Genomic DNA, 25,842 nt, shown 5'->3' on the forward strand with positions numbered 1-25,842 from the left:
GGCGCTGAGTGGAGTCCTGCGCAGGGAGTCGGACTTCTGACCGGAGCGAGGGCGGCGGGGAGCCAGGAGCCAGGAGGGGAAGGATGAGCGGGGGAGTGGGCGGAGGGAACCGAGAGAGCAGCGAGCAGAGCCCGAGAAGCGGAAGAAAAGGAAGAGGAGGAGGACGAAAGGGAGGAGAGCGGGCGGAGGGCGGGGAGGGAGGGAAAGGAGGAAAGGAAAGGAAAAAGGCGGCGGAGGAGAGCGGCCCGCCCCTCCCGGCGTCCTCCTCCGCTCCCAAACTCGGGCGGGCCCGGCCCAGGCCGCCGCCTGCCCTCCCGGGGCTGCTCGCAAAACGCGGAGGCGCCGACTCCCCCGGCACCCGTGTCCGCCCCAAGCGCGCCCCCGGCCCCAAGCGCGCCCCCGCGGCTCGCGCTCGGGGCATGCGCGGTGGGCGGCGCCGCTCCGGGCCGCCTCTGCCGCCGAGAGTAGGAAGCGCGAGCGCCGGGCGCAGGGCTGTCAGTGAGCGTGGGGCCAGCCGGCGAGCAAGCGAGTGGCTCCGGCTCCCGCGCCCGCTCCGGCCTGACTCTCCCCGGCCGCCGCCGCCGCCGCTTCCGCGACCTCGGCTGCCGGCCGGCGCTCCCGCCCGGGGTCGCCCGCCGCCCCGCCCCCGCCCCCCGGCCCTCCGGGGCTGCTGCCGCTCCCCGGCGGAGGCAAGAGGTGGTTGGGGGGACCATGGCTGACGTTTTCCCGGCCAACGACTCCACGGCGTCTCAGGACGTGGCCAACCGCTTCGCCCGCAAAGGGGCGCTGAGACAGAAGAACGTGCACGAGGTGAAGGACCACAAATTCATCGCCCGCTTCTTCAAGCAGCCCACCTTCTGCAGCCACTGCACCGACTTCATCTGGTAGGTGCGCGCGGGCCGGAGCGCACGGCTGGGCGCCCGGGGCTGGGGACCGGTCCCTCTCTAGTCCGGGTCACTTCGTCCCGGGGACCCTCGCTCGGGCCCCCCAATCCCGGAGCGCCTGTTTTGGGGCTGACCCAGTCGGGGAACTTGGAGAGAGCCGGCCGAGTCCGAACTCTCGCCCGGAACGACACGCGCGCGCCGGGGACACTCGCGGGCAGGACTCCCGGGGAAGTCGCTGCCAGGTCACACCCCCTACCGCAGGAGGGAGGCTGGCCCCGCGCCGCAGTGACACTGATCCCCTCCGCGGGTCTGGTGTCTCCTCCGTCTCCCAGGCGCGCCCGCCTTTCTGTACGGACAGGGGAGCCGCCGCTTGCTGGATGTGAGCGAAGGGGAGAGTGAGAAAGAGAATCCAAAGGGCAGAGTTTCCCGGAGAAACGCCCGGAGTAACCGGGGAGCGGCGGCGATTGCGCCGCGCGGTCCAAGTTATTGGCGAGCCGGGCTGGGCGACTTCGGGGAGGGGGGAGTGTTGTTTCCCAGCGGGCTTGGACTCCTCTGGAACCTTGGGTCCTTGCCTACTGTAGCTTATATCTGCTGGGCACGGGAGACTGGACTTTCCAGGGTGAGCCCAGGGAGAGCGGAGAGGCAGCAAACTGTTGAAAGCTTGCAGTGGGGGAGGGGAATTAAAACCGAGCAGGCAAATGGCAGAAGGGCAGAGGGAGTCTTTTAAAATAGACCCTGTTAGCACGAGATTAGACCTGCAGCCCGGCTGATGAGGACAGAGGCCTTAGTTAAGAAAACTATTGTAAGGTGTCGGAGTTCAGGTACAGAGTTTACAGCTAATGCGGTCTTGTGGGCTCAGGGGTTTGGGGGGGGACTTCTAAAGGGATGGCCTTCAGGGATCTTTGAACCCTGCGAAGCTAGGCAGAACTGTATATACCTTCTTCTAGTGAGAGCTAATGGCTCTTACTGACTCTCAGAACATGGTGACCCAACCCCCAAAGTTTAGAAAGCTGAACCGTAGGGAACCCTAGGTGCTCCAGTTTGAGCAGTGAGCAGTTTTTTCTCAGGTTGGCAAATACCCGGCCTTTTTCTATCTCCTGTTCCTGAATGTAGGTAGGAAACTCCCCAAGTCAGAGTTATGGTGAGGGTTCCTTAATTCCGGTCTCTCGTAGGTCAGGGGACTGCACTGGGGTGACAGTGCCACAGGGCCACTAACCCTCTGTGGCATGTATCTTTTGGGGCCCTAGGCAGAACTTACCGATGGCTGTGTGAATCCATTACACCCCGGGGTGGGCGGGCGGGGAGCAACTCCAAGGATGAAGTCCACAAATGTGCTAATAAGATGCTTAATTTTTCCTTTATGGATGGCATCTGAATTCACACCAGGGGGAAATCATAAGCCCCACAAATATGCTAATAGGGTGCTTAATTTTTTCCTTTATGGATGGCATTATCTGAATCCATCACATCTGGAGAAAATCACCTCTAAGGGCCCCACAAGCGTCCTAAGATGCTTAACTTTTCCTTTATGGATGGCTATTCGAATCCATCACACCTGGGGAAAAGCATCTCTAAGGGAGTGCCACACGGTGCTAATAAGGTGCTTTTTCCTTTCCTTTTTAGAAATCTCAAAAGTACTTTCATGAAAAGCACAGCCACCTTTGCGAATGATTTCCACTGTGTAGTCATTATATGAAGCAGTTGTGCTCAAAGTAACTATAGATAAGGCTATCTAAAAGAAGTTCTTGGAGCATCAGGGCAAGAGGTTACTGCATCTAGTTAAGGGGACTTGTTCAGCCTCCCATGCCGATTGTGCGATCCCATAAAAAGGGAGCATTGAGACTGCAGACTACTTTTGGGGGTGGGGCGGAGTAGGTGAATTAGGAAAGGGACTTGCAACATACATAATCAGGCTAGCTAATGTCTTTCCACTATCAGTTGCTCTAAAGGATTCGCCCCTGGTGAACTGCTATGGTACTTGAGGTCATCAGGTGTAATGTGAAGTGGAAAATAAAGGTCTCCCTGTCAGCTTCCTCCCTGAGTAATTCCTGTAATACTTTTAATTAGAAACTACTTGAAAGTTCCAAGAAAATATTCACCAGGATTATCTAGCAGTAGTTTTAACTTCAGTTGTCTTTCATTGTGTCTATGGGTCCGTAATTTACAAGTTTGTTTTAACTATTAAAATACTGATACTTTAAAACTATAAATGTTTGGGCTTAAATCTGTTTGGTGGAATGAGTAAGTTATATATAAAGATACATGAAGTGCTTTGTCAACTTAAAATGCTATGTAAAGCAAGAGATTATGACTAAGAATTTTAATGCAGTTCATCGTAGTTGAAACAGTGTTTACAATTTAATGTCCATGGTAGGGCTCTCTGCTCAGAGTAAATCTTCTAATTTACAAGAACAAAATAGCCTCTGTATTTGCTTTGAATGCTATTGATGCTCTAAAAAAATTAGATCATAACTTCAAATGCAACCAATAAAAATATTTTGTGAAATCTGGCTCCTTTTAAACCAAAATTTAATGTGGGGTGGTACTGTTTGGTGGTTTCTAGACACCTATTTTAAGTACATTCACAACAAATGAAGCCACTTTTTAGTTGTGTTTAGGGAGAAAAAGGATTTTCATTTTGTCTTTAGGGACAAAATTAAAGCACTTCCTTCAACTGTAAAGTATTTGTTGAATATTATAGCTAACTCTGAATATCCTAGTCATGTTCTTGTCTGGAAACTTAAGTATGGGTAACAGTGTAAACTGGAAAGAACCTTGATACATTGAAACAATTCAATGAGCCTTTGGAGGCTATCCAGAGGTAGGTTTTTTTTTTTCCAAAGTTGAATTTATTCAGTACTCTAGGCATGTTTTTCCTATCAAATCATTGGTTTTTATGTACAAACCCTTAATTCTGTGGAGTACTTTGTCTCATAACTGGCTTAAAATATGGTATACAACACAAAATATGTTAAGATACTTTGTTGTTTCTGTTTTTCAGGGGGTTTGGGAAACAAGGCTTCCAGTGCCAAGGTAAGCTGCCACATTGGATTTTATTTTCAAGTACAACGCGAAATAAGCATTCCAAACAGGAACAGTATTTCTAGTCCTCTTTTCTTTGTGATCCAAAAAAAAAAAAATTATTTTCAAAATGAGGTCTGTAAATTTGGGCCATTAAAAAAAAAAATCGTATCGCCTAGTAATCTGCATATGGAGCTGCCTTTTTCTCATTGGAAAAAAAAAAAAACCTTCCTGTAACTTTATTTTTTGCCAAGAACATTCTTGTCAGAAACTGCTGTCTTTGTGTGGGTGTTGAGGAAAAGAAATGGAATCACTTTGTATTCATGTGGCTTTTCTTGTTCTTGCTCGTTTTTGTTCTTTATCTCTTACCTATGCACTGGGTTGGACTCTGTAACTAATCTTAGGCCATGCATCATTCTAGTAGTTTTGTGTTTTTGATTACTGATTGTTCAGAACCAAGTTAGCACATATTAAAGTTTCCTAGATTATAATGGGTTGCTGTGCTAGGAGGCATGTTTTTCCTTTAGTGTGAATGTGCCTTTAATGTGTATATGTACTACTGATTGCATCCGGAAAGAAATCCACTTATTTCCAGAAGTCCATTTATTTCCACCTCGGATGTGTAGTCCCATTTTATGCACATCAAGTATCTCCTTTCTTATACGCTCCGTTCTATTTGTCTAAACTTAATACTTTGTACCTTGTGAAGGCATCCCAGGCTCCTAGCCCACCATCTAGCTCTCCTGCTCACTATATTATGTTTGTGTAGTTCTGGTTACATTTCCCATCTGGGCATCGGTTTATTAGGGAAAGTGCGAAGTGTACATTCAACCCAGAAAACCTTATCCTAACACTGTTTAATAGTAAGCACGTTAGGGAGACACTGTGTACTTATAACTCTAAAATTGTGCTAGTGAGGTAGCTTCTAAAGTTCTTCAAATTCATGAACTTGTTTCTTACACTTTCTAAATCTGTTTTTGATGAAGGTATTTTATGGTGTAATCTACCTTCAAGATGTGCTTCAAACCCCTATTGAATAAAAATCACTGAGTTACATTGGGAAATCAAGGGATATTCCTTTAAAGAATAAAGAGAACCGTCTGTTGCATCCCTCTTTACAAAAGATGAAAGGAAGGTGGAGCTCTTTACATTTCTTAGTTGTGGACCTGAATTTACATTAGGCAATATTTGGGTCTCAGCTTGAAATGTGTTTTTTGTTTTTTGTTTTGAAGTTTAAATGTGGAAAGTGTGGTTCTGGGCAACTGATTTGCATCTATTGTTGTAATATTTGGGTGGGAACCTATGGAAACATAAGAACACTTGAGGAGAAAGGAGGCATGCTAAACGGTACCATTTCTTACATACTAAGACTTCAGGATAAGGTTGGTCCCCTTTAGACCTGCTTGTTGGAGTCAGTTTTGTTGGTGAAATCAGTGGCTATATTAGGGGCACAAGGGGGGCCTGCATGATCTCCCCCCCCCCCGATTGTATGGACTTTTTTGAGTGGATTAGCAGATTAATAGTCTTATGTTAGCATAACTGTCATAAAAAGTGAAATTCTATGCCCTTCTCTCTTTCCTTCAGGGATAAGTTCTTTTTAAGATATCCACTCATTGGGGCGCCTGGGTGGCTCAGTCATTAAGCGTCTGCCTTTGGCTCAGGTCATGTTCCCAGGCTCCTGGGATCGAGCCCCACATCGAGCCCCCTGCTCCGCGGGAAGCCTGCTTCTCCCTCTGCCACTCCCCCTGCTTGTGTTCCCTCTCTCGCTGTGTCTCTGTCAAAAAAATAAAAATCTTAAAAAAATCCACTCATTCATAGCTTTTAAAAACTCAACATTTTAAATCCTATCATTTGCTGTTCCCCCACCCCATAGTATATGGTGGATGTCCTTCCCCATTAAAACCTTTGTCCTAACTTACTCAGTGGTGCATGTGTGGGTGTATCAAGCTTATCCATTTCTCTAAGCTCTTACTAGTCCAGTGTTGCTGTCAATATCCTTGGACACTAGTATTTCTAGAATACGTAGAACATGTGTGTACACTGTAAGTTTTAAGGAGTATAGCTACGTTGCTCTCAAAATGTTACAATTTACATCTTCAGTATTGAGTGTTCCCCTTTCCTTTCACTCTTACCAATATTGGAGAATGCAGATCTTTGACATTTTAGCTCTAGTGGGTGAAAAGGCCCCCTCCCTCCCCCAAATCTTAATCTGGGTAAGTCGGAACATTTTTCAAACTTGTTTTAGCCATTTCTATTCTGTGACTTGCCTTTATCTAATACTTGAAATTTAGTTTTTACGAACTAGACAAAATAGAGCAGTGAATATGTAATGTACTTTATGCACTGTTCTTTGAAGTAAACACAGGTCTCCTTACGTGAGTTTATGTACTGCATCTACAAGTCTGAATTCATAAACTATTTCAAATACAACCTATTTGTAACATGCTATGTGCTTGTCTTGTTTAGTGTGTGTCCTCTATATTTGACTTCGAGTAGACATGATAATTACAACTTCTGGATGTTAGGACAGTGCTTTTTAACTGCACAAATACAGTTACCTAACATTTCCATTTTGACATTCTCAAAAGTACTAACATCTGGCCATTTTATTTTTAAGTTGACTCCATGCCCAGCATGGAGCCCAACATGGGGCTTGAACTCACAACCCTGAGATCAAGTCCCAGCTGAGACCAAGAGTTGGACACTTGTATTGAGCCACGTAGGCCCCCCCTAACATCCGACCATTTTAGAATACATTTAGGTTAGAATATACTTGTTTTCTCTTAATGTCCTTAAAATCTTTCCTGCTCTGTTTGGTAGTCCCATTCATCAAGAGGATATCTCCTCCTCCTCCTGGGCCTTTGGTAACAGACCCTCTGAAGATGGCAGCTAGGGTTGAGACTCTTTTATTCCTTATCAGTTTTCTCACCTGATGAAGGCAGCAACTTCTAGCTCCTGGTATGTAGTAGGTTGCTTTGGTCAGTAGATACAATATCGGTAGCTAAGTATACTTTAGAGAGGCGCATATGCTCCAAATGAGTCCATGTAAGATAGCTTTAAAATAGTCCTTATTTCACTTAGTCTCCTAGTTCTTAACATGGACTCAAGATGTGAGGTGTTGTCCTTCAAAACTTCTAATCTGTGCTATTTAGACAGCCTTTTACAAGCATATAAAGATTTTTTCCCCCTACTTCTTTCCTTCCCCAAGATGTAATCTGTGTGGAAGCAGGAAACTTTTCTGAAGATCTATTGGATTGTTGCCCCTTGTGCTCCGTGGACACTATGCCCTTTAGATTGCAGTCCAGGTAGCCAGCCCTGAAAATGTGGATATTACCTGCGCAAGTCACACAGCAGGATCCCACTGAACATTGGCTGCCTAAAATAGTGAAACTAAGGGCCCTAAACACTGGGGAGAACAAAGAAGGGTGCAGAGTAGATCGAGAAGCCACAAAATAATTCTCTTAAGATTCTTAGAGATGAAGACAAGCTTGTCCCTTTGTAGATCTGAAATACCCCCAATGACAGAATTTGCCTTTTGATTTTTGTTTGGCTTCACGTTCTCCTGGCTTGCTTGATCTCCTCAGGGCTGATTTGCTCCTGTGAGTCTAGCAGAGAGCTGGGCCTCACCCACAGCCTAGTCCCTCCCTCCTCTCCCCAGGAGAGGGAGAAAGGTTTGGTCTGGTCTGGTCACTGAAGTTGAGATTCAAACCTGGAAGGTCTGTCTTGTGTCGATAGTCTCGTGCACTGGCTGCTTCCAAGAGCTGTTGTCCTGGAACAGCGGAGCCATCCACCACGCTGCTCGAATGTTGTCTTCCTCTGAGGCAGTGGGGCCAAAAGGATCTTATCTCTTACTTTGACCACTGGAAAAGGGAACGAGTCAACTTGATTTCCCCCCCCCCAACAAGACTGGCTCACTTATCAAATTTCAGTGATAGAAACAGCCTCCAAATGGGACCTGCTTATTTGATGTGCCAAATACTTACATAGCCTGATACATCTGATTCATCTTAGCATGTTTTTTTTTTTGCTTTTTCTATTCTTTAATGTCACAAATCAAAATGAACAACTAAGCCAGGATCTTTAAGATACCCTAAAGAGACAGCATCAGAATCCATCCCCACCAATGACCATGATCAACAGGAGACTGGGGCTCTGAATGATCAACACTGGATATTTGAGGGGTCTGTAGGGAATTGAATGCACATTTGTGTGACTTCAGTATGCTGCTCTGAATCCGTTCTGAACCCAGAGCTATTTCTCTGCTAAGCACACACCAAATATTGTGTTTAACCTGTGACTCTAACTGAAGCTCTGTTTTTCAGCAGTTATGGGTTAAAAATCTGTTTCCCTTAGCTTTTGACATTCCATTTTGAAGGCGTGTTTCAGGGTAGATCTTTCCATCAGCTCACCTGAGCGGAATGGTGTTTCTTATCCCTTCTATAAGAATGAAAGTTGATGTTTGAGGGAAGAAGAAAGTTCCCCCGCCCTCCCCCTCTTGGCTCTGTAAGCAAAAGAATTCCAGAAAACCAGGCTGATTTAAGGGAGGATGACCTTTAACAGAAAGGGGATGGAGTTGGCATCTTTTCAGAAAAGGCTGTCTAGTTATCACAGCTTATGGGATGCTTATAGGATGCTGGGGGCCAAGCGGGGTGGACACCAAGTGCCAGGAGATAGAAGGGGGGCTGAGGTCCAAGTAAGTTGGCTGCCTTTAACAGATTTGTCCTTATGTACTAGATCAGCCATTCCTAAACTCTTAGCAACAACCTGCTGATTTTTACAGGTGACACCAGGATTTTCCATCTTCAAACCCGGGGTTAGCATCTCAGCACCCCATGTCTCATTGGTTACTCCTCAAACTGGAAGCTATGTTAACTATAAGTGAGCTCCCGGGGTCATCAGTACAATTCTGGGGACACCAATCCATGGAAGAGTGTAATTTGAAATTCTGGCGGTTTTGCACTGAGGTCCGATCAAAGGATTTCCGCTTCGAAGATGAAATTGTTCAGGAATACCTAAAACCTAGAGAAGCGCAGTACAGATGGGGAAAAAAGCAGTTCCAACTGCCCAACACTTTTCTTCCTCCACAAAAATGCATGAATACTTGGTAGAAGCAGGGACGCATGGACAGAACTGTTGGGTATTCCCATTTGGTGCTATATCCTTGTTTGGAAACAATTTCTGATTAATGGCTTTCTGAATTTCTACTTTCACTTAGTGCATTAAGTGCAAGCATTCTGTTTTACTGACACACTCTCCACCAGAATCCGATGCTGTAGCCTATGGAGTGGTTCTTCCTTCTCCTAGGCCGTAGAAACCCTAATTTTTTTATTTAAAGATTTTATTTGACAGAGACACAGAGAGGGAACACAAGCAGGGGGAGTGGGAGAGGGAGAAGCAGGCTTCCTGCTGAGCAGGGAGCCCGATGTGGGACTCGATCCCAGGACCCTGGGACCATGACCTGAGCCGAAGGCAGACGCTTAACGATTGAGCCACCCAGGTGCCCCTAATAATTTTTGCAGGTGAATCTGACTTTGGAGTTTCCGCTTTAATTTTATGGTATGATTTTACTACCCTCTGAGTTTTTCACTCTCCTAGGTAATGTTATTCAGACTTAAGTTTTTAGGCCTATGAACCCTTAGTTTGCTCATTTGTTTTCCATCAAAGTATTGTTTTCAATCCAAGTATAGTTTTCAAAATAGCATTCATTGCAGAGTTTCCCGATCAGGATGAAGTCCAGCTCCTCAGGATATTTCAAGTCTGTTTGCTTTTCCAGACTCGTCTAAGGATGCTTTCCTTCTCTCCACCCACCAGTCATTGTAAATAAGTTGCAGTTTCCCAGAAAGTGTCCTGTTCTAATCCAACTTTTTTTTTTCCCCCCTCCTAACACCTGTTTCACCTGTGAGTCTCAGCCTAAAGTTTAGTTCGGACCTTTTCCATCCTCCTTGCTATTCTGGATGCTTTCCCTATCCTAGGACCCTTCACCCTGAGTCGTTTGTCTCCTCTGCTAGCCTTGAGAACAAGTGAGTCTTATTTCTGTCTCCCGGGTTTAATGCGGGGCCTGGCGCTTGGTAGATGCTATATAAATATTTGTTGGGTGTGTGATTATATAAAAGGAGAGATATGATATGAATGTCCATAATCAGAAGGATCACAGTGACTTCTGCCTGCATACCATTTTTTTAAATCTAGTTTATAGTTCAAAGTTCTGTCCACTAAGATAGATCTTTAGGTGACTTAAAAAGTATTTTCTGAAGCTAAGCATATCTATTCAAAATAAAGAACAGAAAATGCTAATTTGTATCTGTAAGTTCTATGCAATGCTAAATCTAATAGGAATAAACCACTTAATGTGCCTCCTGTCTTTAGAGAAGTATCTAGGCATCCGTAATGAATCGTATTGCCACAGATGAAACCAGAGCCTATTCTGGACCACAGCTGGAGCCGAGAAAGGTCTTGGGTACAGGGTGAAAAATTAAAACCAGGGGCGCCTGGGTGGCTCAGATGGTTAAGTGTCTGCCTTCAGCTCAGGTCATGATCTCCAGGTCCTGGGATCGAGCCCCACGTCCAGCTCTCAGCTCAGCGGAGAGCCTGCTTCTCCCTCTACTTCTCCCTCTCTGTCTCCTCTTGCTTGTGCTCTCTGTCTCCATCTCAAATGAATAGAAATTAAAAAAAAAAAAAAATACAGCTCCACTACACGTACTTGGTACAGTCCTTTAAATGTTCTATTTTACTTCAAGATGGCTAATAGCTGAAACCCAGACGGTCATGCTCCAGGCAGTAGTAGCTCAACTTTATTGATTCTGATATTTTTAAACTTCGTGTACCTGAAAGGTTTCTGTGCCTTGATGTGAGAAGGGCCAGATGAACGTGGCAATAGAAGCACCCGAGTGGAACTATTAGAACTGAATTAGTCACTTTAAAGATCTCAGTCTGTTGAGAGGGGAGACGAATGGTAAATGCTGCAAGATGCTGGATGTGTTGGAGCGCTCACTTTTTGCGCACGTTCATCCCCAGAGCATCCCATGAAGCACAGGATCTTCTCCCCCTTAGAAATGAGTGTGCTGAAGAATGTACCAGGCTGGCAGGGTGGAGCGGGGCTTCCTATTCAAACAGTTCTGCAGAAAACATTTTTCAGAGCCAAATGGAAACTTTTTCGGTACTTACAAAGCCTGGATTTATATTAGAGGAAAGAATGATGGCATGAAGGGAAACATGGAAACATTTCTTGGTGACAGAATTAAGGCTTCACTGTCCTCCTGTCAGAATTTCCATGACAAACCTTTATTTCAGGTCTTGTTTTCTACCAAACGGTGAAACCTTAGGTTAGACTTTAGGATGAGAAGTGAACACTTCAGGATTGGTATTGGTTAAATTCTGATCTTGTGCTGACAATTAATCACATCATTCCTCTCCATTACGTTTTTCATAGAAATCTATTTCCAGAAGCCATTTTCCCCTTTGTATAATTTAACAGAGGGCTTTAATGTTTCTTCTGTTCATTAGGCTTATGTCACTAGCTTGACTATGGAGGTGTGGAAAAAGGAAGAGTCGTTCAACTCCGTAAACTTACTCTGGATACTGCTCGTAGTAGGAGATCATTGCCAGATGTGTGGACCTGCTCTGTATATCGTGCCAGGCACCGCGGGGCATGGGTCAGAGTCCCTGGCATCAGAGCAGAGGGAAACACTGGGTGAAGAAAACTTCATAATAGAAGTCCAAATGAAATAGGGGTTGTTGAAGCATGTGGGGAGATGTTTTCTGGGCTCATTAGGAGTAGGATACAGAGAATTTCCTTTGAAGAGCTGGGGGAAGGTTTTCTAAAGGGAGGGAAATAACTGGAGCAAAAGGAGAGGAGGGGTGAAAGGCTCATGTTCAGGGAGCAGCATAGACCAGGATCGGGCGGGGGGTGTAGGGGGGCATACTATTCAGGATGTCGCCAGTGCTGATCCCCAACAGAAAAGCAGATTCCACAAATGTATATAAGAACTACATGCTTTTCCCCACATACTGCTTCTGTGCTGACACAGGATTTCCTATCTTTTTAGGTTTCCTAGTTTGCAGAAGAAGGTGGCAGTTACAGGAGATTAAAGCGTTGTATCTCCATGTGAAAGACGAATTGTATTGGAGCTTAGAAAATAATTTAGAAAGTGCATGGCTTTGACACTACTCCAAGGGGGGGGTCTCTCTCATGAACCTGGTACAATTGATGACATCCTGTTGGAAGTCCAGGTGTTACAGCGTGGAAATTATATGACCAGAGGTGAGATGCTGAGACAAGATTTGCTCATACACATTAATGAGGGGAAGAAGAACTAGCCTATTTAAAATCACGGTTTTGGAAACAGCGTACTAATTGCAACTTCTGGCTCATCAGGGGTTATTCGTTCTCCGTGGTGCTAAACTCAGGAGATCATAAACCTGATCAGAAACCTTTGTGAAGGAAGGCAGAGGGGTGCTGCGGAACACTGCAGCTTGGAACAGAAGATGGATTTTCCTGTGCGTTCAGACTTGCAACAGAAAAATTCCTGTACTACTGCTTTGTGGACCTGTGTTTAGGAGATGCTCGTGCCCTGCGGGGAGCTGGCCTTACCATTCCTGCTCTGTAGGAGCGGACGCGGGGGCAGAGAGAAGTCCGGTTGTTGGTCTGTGGTCTGGTGCTCTTGAGACCAGGCAGATTTAGTAAATATATGGATTTAATGGGCAGTAGTTGTTTACTATCTGAAGCTGTACAGATAAGTAGCCAATCCCTGTTACTTCTCTTTTCTTTCTTTCTTTCTTTATTTGACAGAGAGACACAGCGAGAGAGGGAACACAAGCAGGGGGAGTGGGAGAGGCAGGCTTCCCGCTGAGCAGGGAGCCCGATGTGGGGCTCGATCCCAGGACCCCGGGATCATGACCTGAGCCGAAGGCAGACGCTTAACGACTGAGCCACCCAGGCGCCCCCTGTTCTCTTTTCATCCGTTCTTCCTTTCCAGGATTATCTAATAAAGTAGGATTTGTGATGCCATTTGTTGTAATTAGAATAAAACGCTCATCGATTCAAGAAAGCTAGGCATGTCCTTGTAAAGGCTTTTGTTAGCTTCCGTTTGGATTGGTCTTGAAATTAAGAGGCAGTGAATGAGCTTAATGTATTTTCCTTTTGAATGAGTGCATGCAACTAATTCTTTTTTTTTTAAAGATTTTATTTATTTATTTGAGACAGAGAGAATGAGAGGGAGGAGGGTCAGAGGGAGAAGCAGACTCCCTGCCGAGCAGGGAGCCCGATGCAGGACTCGATCCCGGGACTCCAGGATCATGACCTGAGCCGAAGGCAGTCGCTTAACCAACTGAGCCACCCAGGCGCCCCTGCATGCAACTAATTCTTAAAACATGAAAATGGGAGATGACACAAAAAATCTTAGATGCTGCAACATAATTCTTATCTACTTACAATGTAGAGAATAGTTCAATTTCTACTTTCATCTTATCCTGAGTGTTTTTCTTCGGTGTAATTGTAATCATAAGCTGTGCATGGATGTTTAACATTTAATAGGTGGATTACAAAACAATGATCAAGTTATGAGTCATTTGCCTGATTTCGAAATCTTAATAAATCTTTTTCACATGCTGAGTTTGATCATTCAGTTGACTTGTTTAGTTTCACATTACTTTCTTTAATCCGAATGAGTCATTAAGATGGAAAACCTCATTCTTAAATTTTCTCTCTACCACATGCATACCTTTAAAAATCCGATGAACATTAAGCAGTTCAGAAGCATGCAGGACTGATTTTTATTTAGGTCTAAATGCAAGTTTAGGGATAAGAGTTGAGATGCATGGTCTTTATTCTCCCTTTTTGCTTAATTGTACCATCAAGCACTATGGCACCTGCTGGTATTGAGCAGAGTCTGTGCTTATGTGATGCAAATTAACTTGCAGAATTACATTTTATGAAGATTAATTATTGGGCGGTTGCTGGAGTAGTTGGTATGATTAAGACTTGCCTTAGTGGTCTAAAGTGAATCTAATAAAATGTAGAAGAATAAGCTGAAAGGTGAAGGCGTAGAGCGGGGATAACTCATTGGATGAGGCTCTTGGTTTATTAGACTTTGTATTCTACCTCTCATTGTATTAATGTTTTCTATAACTTAAAGCACAAACTCAGGAAAAATCGTTCATGATAGTAACTTGGATAAGATGGTGAACTGACCCTCATTGGTACAGAGCTAATGAAGGCCCAAGTTTTATCTCAGAATTTTGAAATGCACTGTTACCTTTTGGTCCTTGTTTTCATTTCCTGTGTATCCCTTTTGTGTTAAATTCGATATGTTTATTTTGTCCTAACAGCTTGCAACTATATGGAGACTTTCTTGGGGGTATTTAACTTATTTGAAATGGTAGAATATATTCACATGAGATGGGCAAAACTTTTGGTCACTGAGAAAGAACCTGGACAGCTCTTAAAAAGCATTGGATTTGATATTGCTTAAGTTACATGTTCTTAGGTGATAAAAACATGCTTGTGTTTAAATGTGGGTTAATAATCTGAGTTAATATACATCTAAATCCTCCCCTTTGTTTTCCTCCTTGGTGAATTCTGTAGTCACAGATTCAGGAAGAGCCAGGTTCTTGGAATTTTATTATTTAAGTAATCTCTACACCCAACGTGGGGCTCGAACTTACAACACCAAGATCAAGAGTTGCATGCTCCACTGACTGAGCCAGCCAGGCACCCCATGTTTTTAGAATTCTAAAGCAAGAAAGGACTGTGGAGACTATGTAGTTGAGGTCCTTGAATTTATAGCTGTGGGGTTGGCCAGCAGAGTTTAAGTGACTTGATATAACCACACAATTGTGACCACCTACATCCCTAGCCCCAGCTTCCATCCATTGTTAACTTCCTGCTGCTTGGTAGCTCGTAAACCTTTAGCCTCGTAAACCTGTAGCCTCGATTCTTAGGCGCTGTTGCCAGTAAGTATATGTGCTCATCCAATCTCTGTATTTAAAGAAAAGATACCAGGAATCTGCAGACAAAGTAGGCACTAGATTCCTTTTATTTGAAAAATGGCTGTGCCTTCTAGGGATGAATATGCATCTTGCTCTAAAGTCTAGGAGTTTTGTTAAGGATTGTATCTTTATCTTTTATAGTGTAGATGATGAGTCTGGGAATAAGACCTTGAATTTGTGTTGGATAGGACTCTGAGCAAGAGAGAGGACTACTTGAAATTGCATATTTTTCTTTGACTTTTGTCTTTCCAATTTTAACTTTTGATTCTTTAGGAACAGGCCACATTCCTTTTTCTTATCTACTACTAATCTTATGCTGAGATAGTACACCAGAGCTAATTTTAGTATTTTATATATTACCTGCAATATATATGCACAAATCAATTAGTATCTAGTTAATCTGCAAACGCACATCTTTCTAGTAGCCCCCTAGACAAGATGCGAAGAGTGACTAAATGGAGCCATTGAGTTTACTTGGTTTTTGCCTTCTGTAGTAAAAGTAACTCCACCCTTGGGGTGCCTGGGTGGCTCAGTCGGTGAAGCGTCTGCCTTCGGCTCAGGTCATGATCCCAGGGTCCTGGCATCGAGCCCCGAATTGGGCTCCCTGCTCAGTGGGGAGCCTGCTTCTCCCTCTGCCTGCTTCTCTCCTTGCTTGTACTTCTTTTCTCTCTCTCTTGGTCAAATAAAATCTTTAAAAGGTTAATGAACGGGTGCCTGGGTGGCTCAGTCGTTAAGTGTCTGCCTTCGGCTCAGGTCATGATCCCAGGATTCTGGGATCAAGCCCTGCGTCGGGCTCCCTGCTCGGTGGGGAGCCTGCTTCTCCCTCGTCCTCTCCCCCCTGCTTATGTTTCCTCTCTTGCTGTGTCTCTGTCAAATAAATAAATAAATCTTTAAAAAAAAATTTAAGAAAAAAGTAACTCCACCCTTAGAATTTATTTCCAGACAGGAGTACAGCCAAATACAGAAGTCATAAGTCATACCTTTATTTTGTAGTTTCAGTGATGTTGATTTGAGGTTTTGACCTTGGAAATAGATACGGTGATAGAAACACAAAGTATACAAAATGACAGATCTGATGACGTGTTTGTTTATGCATACCTTTCTCAAAATTTATTTTCTATCTAAACCCAAATAACGTAAGTCTTGTAATTTTACCCTGGAAAAATTTTCTTCATGTCCTAGATTCTTGGTGAATTTCCCTGCAATATTCTTGGACATCTTTATTGCTCTCAGTCTTTGAGCCATGTTCAAAATTAGGAAATTCTAAGTGGAAAAAATACCACTGCTGACTTGTGTATGAATAATTTTGAAAAATTTTGATAGGACTTAAGTGTTGAGTGTAGGAAGCTTCCATGCCCCCTTTGTGACTGCTCCTTTGCACCTGCTTTGGATTATAGCTTGCCTTTTCAAGTAATTCTGTTCAGTTCTGGAAAAAAAAAAAAAAACCTTTGAATCTAGGGTGGGCCAGTGAGTGGGGGCTTGTTACTGAGACACCAGCCACATCTCCTCTGCAGATGATTAAAATGTCCCTGGCTGTAACTGGGGTTCTTTTTCATCAAGCTCCTTCTTAAACCTTTGGAAGAAATAGGTGGTTGTTTTTGTTTTGTTTTCCCTTCAAACTGTTATTTTGAACTTAGATTAGGAAAGGTGAAAAATGATACAGGGGGGTTTCCATAGATCTCTCACTGGCTTATCTCAGTGTTACATTTTACATATATTTCCCTTATAATGTATCTGGGAGTACCTGGGTCTTTGGACCTGTGGAGCTTCTCCTGGTCAGAATTTTTGCTGATCCTGATGCTCATTGTGCAGCATACCACATTCCTCTGTTTTCAGCAAAATGGCACCTGGGTGCAGAGGTTTGATTGGACTCAGGTTCAGTCTGGGTCATGGTTTTTTAAGATGCCATTATAACCATGTGCATGTTAGTCACCATGTATATTAATGTCAAAGAACACCAGTGTATTTTCCTAGCAAAGTATCCCAAATTGAGGACCCTTTAGGTAGTAGAATTGGTTTGTTACATTTTGCTATACGGTATACAACATGGAAACACCTGCATGCTACATGTGGGAAACAGGTGGTCAAGTCTTTCCAAATGTATGTTCATTATACCTCTATGCAAATTTCGGTTTTTACCAAGTACTTACCAAGTAAGGGGGAATGTGTGTGTGTGGGGGGGTGTCTGTTGGTGGCAGTGGAAAGAATTGCTAATTGTTAAATAGCTATTTACCGTCTGAGCCTCACCCACAGTCCTTGTTCTACTTGTTCTTGGTCTTAATTTCCAACACAAGATCAAAATTGGCACTTCAGAGTAATTTTTGTGTACTGGAACATCGGGGGGCAAAGAGAATAAGCACATGAGAGGGGAGTTTGGTGTGTTCCTGTTTGAAGCAGCAGATATTCATCTACTCTTGGACCTGCTGTGTACAGAAGCATGCATTATCTGTTGATACGGGAGAGGAGGGTTTTCATAAGAATTAGAGGGCCTGTTCACTCAGGAATTTAACACTTAACTAGGTAAGGGCACCTGGGTGGCTCAGTCTGTTAAACATCTGACTTCAGCTCAGGTCCTGAATCTCAGGGTCCTGGGATTGAGCCCCGTGTTGGGCTCCCTGCTCAGTGAGGGGTCTGCTTGTTCCTCACCCTCTCCTCCTCCCCCCATCATGTTCTTGCTGTGTCTCAAATAAAATCTTTTAAAAAAATTAAAAATAAAATTTAACTAGGTAAGTGTGACTTAGATGCATAGAGATCTAAAGGATACTTTTATATAAAAAAAAAAAAATCACATAGGAAGTGCTAGACTGGTAATTAGGTAATCTTGGTTTGAATCCAGTTTGGGCCCCTGTCCTCTTTGTAATGAGGGAGTTGGCCTCTCTAAGGGGGGTAGCAAATATGTGACATTGTTGCCAGGGGCTATGGCAGAGAATACTAATCATGATCCTCTTTCAACTTCAGAATCCTCAACTCTGTACTCCAAGTAGCCTTAAATACCAGTTGATTGGAATTGACATGGAAGACCAGCAAACTTACTTGACATCCCTAGGCTGGCTACTTTCCAGGTCCCCTCCTAGCTATTGATCTCTTGAGGATAAGGAAGATGGGAGAGCTTGATCACCTTGCTGCTCAGTGTTTATATTTCTGCCTTTTAATTCTTCCATACGAGGACAGTATCTTTGAAAAATAATCATATGGTACTGAATTTAAAAAATACCATTGACATTTTGAAAGTTTCATGCACAACAAATCCTTGGTTGCTAGGAATTAGTCTTAAGCAGGAATGGAGTTGGTTTAGGATGGGGGGGGAGAAGCTCCGTTTATTCCTTGATGCTGTTTTTATTAGCATGTAAAATGTTAGCTTTTTTCTGACTTCTGATGGGGCTAAGCTGACAATTTTTACCGTTCAATTTATGTGAACTTCTGAAGAGTTGAAATCTGGTATTTTTTTGTTTGTTTTTAAAGATTTTATTTATTTGACAGAGGGAACACAAGCAGGGGGAGTGGGAGAGGGAGAAGCAGGCTCCCCAGTGAGCAGGGAGCCCGACGCGGGGCTCGATCCCAGGACTCTGGGATCATGACCTGAGCCGAAGGCAGACGCTTAACGACTGAGCCACCCGGGCACCCTCTGGTATTTGTTTTGATTTTTGTGGTCTTTTACAGAGTTCTTTGGCCCAAGTAATCACTCTGGAGTCCCCCTTTCTCTTAATCTGTAGAGGAACTACTAGGAGCACACCTTTGTTTTTGACTTTGTGGGAAGCATGATGACGGCTGAAGTAATGGGACCCTAACCTGAGCAGTGGTTGGTGGTAGTAGGAGTACAATGCTCTGTTGAGAAATACATCAGAGGAAATCAGGTTGGAAGCAGTAAATCAGGATGCAATGTTCCTGAAATTGAACAGAGTTAAGGGAGAGGAGAAAAGCCCTATTGGGTGGGTAGTTGTGTGTGTGTGTGTTGAAATTTTGCTTACAATCCTTTGAGCTGGACAGAACCCTAGGATTACTTTGAGTTTATAAGACTGCATGCTTTTGCATGCACAAATCTTATTTGTGCAAATTTGACCTTTAAAATCTCCATTACTGTCTCCTTATCCCTCTCCTCGCCTCCTTTTTTTTAAAAAAAAAAAACCTGGCCTTTTATATGAAGTATTCGGTTTTATGGTTGATGTTGAGGCCTGAAGACTTCCATCTGTGGTTGGCTACTGTAAATCTAATATATACCTAGTACATGTTATCTACCAGGCACTGCTAACTGCTGGGAATAACAGTCACTAAAATCTATTACGTATGGCCTTTGTGTATGGCTAGGTGTAAAGCATATCACATAGCTATCTTATTTAATCTTCGTAATGAAATGAGGACAGGTTATTTTATGGATGAGGTGCAGAGGTTGTGTTGCCTGAATTCTACAACTAAGTGACTGTTTAGCTTAGTATTTGAATATAGATGGTGATTATGGAATATTTTTTTTATCAAACATGGTTTTTTGTGAACTTTCGTCCAAAAAAGTGGTTTTGGAAAGGTAAAGTCTTCATGGATTTACATATTTTTGAAACATTACCCATTTTTTTTTACAACTTGGTTCCAGATGTTGTTCTCCCCCCACACACACCCCCATCACTCACATTAAAATGTAGAAAATCTGTTGGTAAGAACATGCTCTTTAATTTCCTGTCCTATATTCTGGTGGGAGAGGAGAATATAAAACAAGTGCAGTCAAGCCTGGCAAACATTAAATTGAGGTTTCAAAGATACATGGAATGAGTTTATTTGATCAAAGATTAATTCAGTCCTACCATTTTACTTTCTAGGAGTGTCCTCTCTTCTGTCCTTAACCGAGGTAGGGGAACTTTGTAATTAGTTTTGCTGTATGCCTGCTCTGTCCATCTTTTTGAACTGCTGCGATCTATTATGTTGAACTTACCAAGAGTCGGATGCAGTCTGGCCATCACAAACTTGGCTTCTCTTAGAATTGGCGGCATGTGCCTTTTTTTTTTTTTTTTTTTTTTTTTTTGGGATTACCAGATTTCCTGTTTTGGGTTTCTATTTGACAGGGCTCTAATTTATCAGCATCTGTGAATTCTTGATACTCTAAAGTTCAATAAAGGAGGGATTTGCTGAAGGTGATGTAATCACCTTTGTTTTACTTTTGATAATCAGCTTATTTAAAAATGTTCCTATATTTTTATCATTTTCTGCTTTTATAACTTCCAAACATTTGAAATCAGCTCTGTAAACATCTGTCCTTCATCCAAAGGACTTAATTATTTCAATTCCTTTCTGCTCTATCCTTAGATCTCTCATTTTATGTAGTTAGCTTTTATTTGAACATTAATACAAGTTTACAGGAGAATTTCACAAAATGAGGTAAAAAACTTTAGGTTATGATCTAGTCAATGGATATATATATATACATACACACACACACACACACACACACACACACACATATATATATATATATTAACATTGCTTTATCTGCCCAGCACAGTGTCTAATGCTGGAGATATAAATAAGCCAAACTGAGACCATCTCTGCTGTAATCCCTCTAGTAATGGATCCAGCCACTAATCCAATAGTCACGTGGACAAATGACTATAGACTGCTTATGGAATTATAAAGGAAAGGCATAAGGACTCTGCTAGTGGATAAAAAGGGGGCCTAACTTGGCTGGGGGTTCAGAAAATCTCACCTAAGGAAGCCACATTTGAATGAGCTCTTAAGGTTGAAAAGGAGTTATTTAAATGAAGAAAAAGGGAAAGGCTTTCTGGGCAAAGCAACCAGCTTGTACAGACCCCCCTACAAGGAAGGGAGCACTGTGTTTTGGGAACCCAAAGCAGCCCTCCATTACTAGAGTTTTTAAAGCAAATCTAACAATCTTTGTTAGTCTTTTTTTTTTTAAGTTATGACTAAAATCATAAAAACAAGCATTTAATATCTGCAGTAATGCATTCTTTTTGTTAGAGCAGTCATGACCATAGCTGCATAGCTATGGCAATTCCAAGAAGAACCTTATCAAGCTAAAATTCTAATTATGTTTCATGAACATGACTTGAATGATCAGTAAGGGAACACTGATGCTGTTTTCTAACCTCCACTTTACGGGTTTAGTTGGTGAATCCTTTTTTTATTTTATTTTATTTTTTATTTTTTTTAAAGATTTTATTTATTTGAGACAGAGAGAATGAGAGAGAGAGAGCACATGAGAGGGGGGAGGGTCAGAGGGAGAAGCAGGCTCCCTGCCGAGCAGGGAGCCCGATGCGGGACTCGATCCAGGGACTCCAGGATCATGACCTGAGCTGAAGGCAGTCGCTTAACCAACTGAGCCACCCAGGCGCCCCAAATCCTTTTTTTAAATTGAGGTATAGTTGACATACACAGTCTCAGGTATACAATATAGTGAATTGACAGTTCTATACATGACGTAATGCTACGGTAAGTGTAGTCCTTCTCTGCCACCATACAACCTTATTACAATAGTGACTATATTTCCTGTGCTGCGTTTTTCATCCCCAAGACTTGAGAGTCTCCTGCTCTATTAACTGAGCTAGCCAGGCTCATCCCCGAGACTTAGAACTCGAAGTTTGTACCTCTTAGTACCCTTCACCTATTTTGCCCATCCCCCCCACACTCTGGAGTGTTCTGAGTGAGGGTGCAGAGTGACAAAAAGCTGGAGAGGTAGGCAGGGGCCATCCTGCAGATCTTGAATAGAAATCTTTAACCCAGTCTTTTAGCCTAGGATCCATGAGGATCTTTCACACAGCTTTAAGGCGGAGGGTAGCCTGATCAGAAATTCCTTGGAAAGGATCATACCTGTCCTATGGAGAACTAACTAGAAGTGGGCAGAAGTGAATGGGGCAGCCCAGTGAGAGACCGGTCCTCATTTTGGTGAGAGATTTCCTACAACTGGAGAGGTCATGGTAGAGAGATGTTGACAAATCCAGGGTCTATGTAGGTGAAATCAGCTGGACATGGTGATGAATTGGCTGTGGAAGGGGATGGACAAATGTCAAAGATCAGAAGAGTGATGATGTCACTCAGTATTGTGTAGCAAGTGAGAAGACCAGATTTTGGGAGGAAAGCATAAGACTTTTGAACCTGTTGAAAGAGGTGCCTTAGAGGTCTCCAAAAGGGCTGAAGGTGAATGTCAGGAAGGCCTCTGGATTCGGCCACTGGAGCTGAGAGGGGTGGCCAGAGCTGGTGAGCAAACATGATTCATCTGCTTACAGGTAGAATTGAATGACATGGCAAGGATTAGTATGCCTGGGGGAGAGGGCCAATACAGTCAGCATAGCAGAACCCTGACCTCCATTGGCTGTGTAGATGAGAATGAGCATGCCAGAGAGGGGAAAGGAGGCTGTCAGTGAGGCAGGAAGAAAACCAGGGGCTCTGGTATAGGAAAGCCAAAGGAAGAAGGGGATCTGTTGGTGTAGACAGGATGAAATTTACAGATGGGAGCTGTGTTGATGGGATGTTGGGGGTGGAGCTTTATTGCCGTAGGGCAAAGAGTAAAGGACATAGAGATGACCACTATCTGAGCAGTAATTCCCTGGATAGTTACGGAGGCTGTTCAGTTAAATACATCCTGTTTACCCAGAGTAGTTCTGTCTTTCCATGAATTGTCTTTGAGGGTATGGCTCCCTGGGAAGGTCCGTGTCTTTCAACCAACCAGGTTGAAAATGTTATCCTTTCATTCTTTAGAAAGAACCCTCAGAAAATGGAATTCTTTAAACATTTTTATGCACTCAACACTCAGTCTTTACCGAGCTGTCTTGACTCCTCTCTGCTTCTCTCTTGGGTATTAATACAGAGGGAAATAGCTGGGATAAGCTGTTCTCAGCTAATCAAGGGAGGTACATACCCCAGTCATTGCCCCTCTGCCTTTACTCAGCTAAGACATTTGTATATATCCGTAAAAGGACTTTTTTTTTTTTTAGTTGTACAGCTGTAATATCTATCCATCCTATCAGCAGAGATAAAACGGATCAGTAGGCAAGCAAGCATTTGTCAGTGTTTGAGAGATTTTAAGCTATGATATTCCATTAGAGACTTCATTTTCAAGTATTTCATTAAGAGGGCCTCAGCATGATTTCAGGAAGAGGTATTTGGAGGGTCATGTGCTTGAGAACTAGATTACAGAATTTTATAAGATGAACTTTAAAACAGCAACAGAAAAAAGGATTTTGGACTCCTGTCTGTGTGGATGCGGCTGGTGGTAGGATTAATGGGTTCAGACTCTGGGAATCCTGGTAGGAATGAAGAAGGCACATGCTTTCACTCTGTCTACTCATAGACTGTTTATTCTCTCTTCCTAAGAATTTTGTCTGTTAGTACTCCATATTTTTAACCCTGGAGCAATTCCATAAATGAACAAGGGGGCGTGTCTAAGATTCTGCTGATGAAGACTGCCCTGAAGATAAGTTTTAGTGGGTGCTTCTGGAGAAATTTGTAGAAATGGAGTGTCAGATAATTTAGGATCTTAGCTCCCTGGTTCTTGGACTTGTGTTGTCAGGAAAGGAGGGGTTGGGCATGTGACGGTCTTCGTTGTGTATTCTGAGAACCCGGTCTTGGTAGTTTAGGTGGAAAGACTATACCCTGAGCTTCCTGTCTTCCCACCGCCTTGCATCTCCCCCCCCCCCCCCCGCCAACCCTCTGGAGACTATGTGGTTGGTACCATGTTCTGTATTTAATATTGTTACACTTTGATTGTATTAGTTGGGATTGGCAGTTCCATGCCCAGGCAACACATTCATCCCCCAATCACAGTGGTAGCTTAACACAAGAGGTTTGCTTCCTCCTTGCCGTACACGTCCACTGTGAGTCCGGGAGTGGACTCTTGTCCACACGGTCTTGTAGGACGTCGGCATCTAGCACCAGAGGCTGCCTCCTTCAGAAGCTAGGGAAAGAGAGACCAGAGTATCCACCCACATGGGCTCCTCCTCGTTTCAGCTCGCAAAGGACACCCTGCTTACTGCTTGTTGACCAGAGCAATGTGACCTTCCACTCAGGGCGGGGGAAACGATTGGAAGTGACTGAGAAGAATGGGAATATTTGAGTGTTCTGGTCCCTGCTACATCTGTATTATCTTTATTTCTGGGAAGGAAACTGCTGACAACTGTATTGTTAAATATAACCTTAGTTGTTAAATGCATCGCTACAGCCTTAATGAAAACGGTCTTAAAGACAATGTCAAGTACACAGTGTTTGCCTTGTTAAAGCACTTATTTTTATGGCATTTTTTTTTTTTTTTTTTTTTGCCTTTTGAAGACTTAATCAGTATTTTCCTTTTGAATCTAACGACCAGAGCAGGAGAAAATATTTTTGCCCCATTCATAGTAGGATATATAAATGTACTACCTCTTAGGATAGACCCCGGGAATTCTGGCAACACCCACGGCATCTAATTAATTCCTAGCTTCTGATAGGGTTTGGTGGGGTGGGGGTGTGTGTGTGCAGGGGTTGGGGGGAGGGGAACACCAGCATCAAGGACTGTCAGCCTAGCTAGATTCATGCTTCAATTTTCTGAGGTCTAAAATCAGTTCTGGTATTTTTAAGGGATCTTTTTGTGAGAGAATCTGGTTCTTCCCTTAAGTCTTTGTTTAGGTGAGATGAAGACATCAGATTTTCCTTCAGCCCTACCTGACCAGCACCTCTGTCCCATGTGCTGTGCACAGCAATAGCTCTCCAAGAGAAATCAGCATGGAGGCAGGAAGTCTACATCAGTGAAATCTAAATTACAAATAATGGTAAAATAAGTTTGCCTAATAGTCTAACAAAGTATAACAAATACGAGTGGTTATTAGTGGGAGTGTATTCCCCTAAATGCTGAAAAGCTTCATATTCCTCAAAGCACTTAGTCTTTACTTGTGTTGCTGTTCTAGCATGAATTATCAAGCTGTACTGATGGATGTTCAAGGATAAAGTGGTCTAGTCTGACTAAAGGGGACCCTATTAGAAGGGTCTACGTTAATATGTTTCAAGACAGGTTATTTGCATGGCCATGTAGTTTTTTATAATTCTTTTTTTAAAAGTTATTAGAGCCAGAGAGTGCTTGTATGTGCGCATGTGAGAGAGAGCACAAGCAGGGGGAGAGGGAGAAGAGCAGGGTCCCTGCTGAGTGGGGAGCCTGACATTGGGCTTGATCCCAGGACCCTGGGATCATGACCTGAGCCAAAGGCAGATGTTCAACTTACTGAACCACCCAGCAGGAGCCCCTAGTTTTATATAATTCTGTTGATAGGTTTGTCTTGTTTGAACTACTTCCCAAGTTCTGTGCATTGTACTTGTTTGGAGGCTGAGGAGGAGTCTGGAGTATGTAAATGGGAAAGAAGGGGGTTGAGTCCTCTCCAGTGCAGGCGATTCTTGTCAGCAACCCCCAGAGGATGTGTGGCTCCTTGAGTGCACCTGTTCCATGCCCTGGCAGGACAAGCACAAGGACGTGGAGTCTTTCTCCTGGAGGCTACTTTCAGAAACTTTTTAAGGTGCTGCTCTTAATTGAAACCTTGACTTTGCAGTTGGAATCAGATTTTTAAACATCTCCTTCCCTCCAATTGTTAAATATGTTGCAAATGAAATGTAAAGAAATGAACTTGCAATCTTCCTATCAAGAAGTAATCTTTGTTAATCTTTTGTTAAATTTCCTTCCTCTTCTAATGTATACGTGTTTTTTTTTTTCTTTTCTGGTATGCTAAGAATTATATACATCTTTAGATGATACTTTTGTCACTTAAGAATACATTGTGACGGGGTGCCTGAGTGGCGCAGTCAGTTAAGTGGCTGATTCTTGGTTTTGGTTCAGGTTGTGATCTCATGGGTTGTGGGATCGATCACCAGGGCCAGAGTTGAGCTGTGGCTCCCTGCTCAGCAGGGAGTCTGCTTCTCTCCCCACCGCCATCCCCTGCCTGTGTGCTCTTTAAGATAAATATTTAAAAAAAGGCATGGTGACAACCCAATT

At 43.4% G+C, this 25,842-nt stretch overlaps 1 protein-coding gene across 4 annotated transcripts in view; it reads left to right on the plus strand.

The window, feature by feature from the left end:
- Window positions 1-441: 441 nt before the first annotated feature.
- LOC115939585 (protein kinase C alpha type-like) overlaps window positions 442-25,842 on the plus strand; it is a 156,018-nt gene continuing 130,617 nt past the window's right edge. For 3 of the 4 annotated variants that reach the window (XR_014140428.1, XM_031023991.2, XM_081804654.1), the window contains exons 1-2: window positions 442-884; window positions 3,886-3,917. Coding sequence is in view for 3 of the 4 variants with exons in the window: in XM_031023991.2 (XP_030879851.1) it covers window positions 712-884; window positions 3,886-3,917 (205 nt within the window). In the remaining variant the exon portion in view is untranslated. The remainder of the gene's footprint in view (window positions 885-3,885; window positions 3,918-25,842) is intronic. The other variant, XM_081804653.1, reaches the window with a different exon arrangement.

Source organism: Leptonychotes weddellii, chromosome 15 (assembly GCF_054177405.1).
Source record: "Leptonychotes weddellii isolate Sample4059 chromosome 15, ASM5417740v2, whole genome shotgun sequence".
In the NCBI taxonomy this organism is placed as follows: Eukaryota; Metazoa; Chordata; class Mammalia; order Carnivora; family Phocidae; genus Leptonychotes; species Leptonychotes weddellii.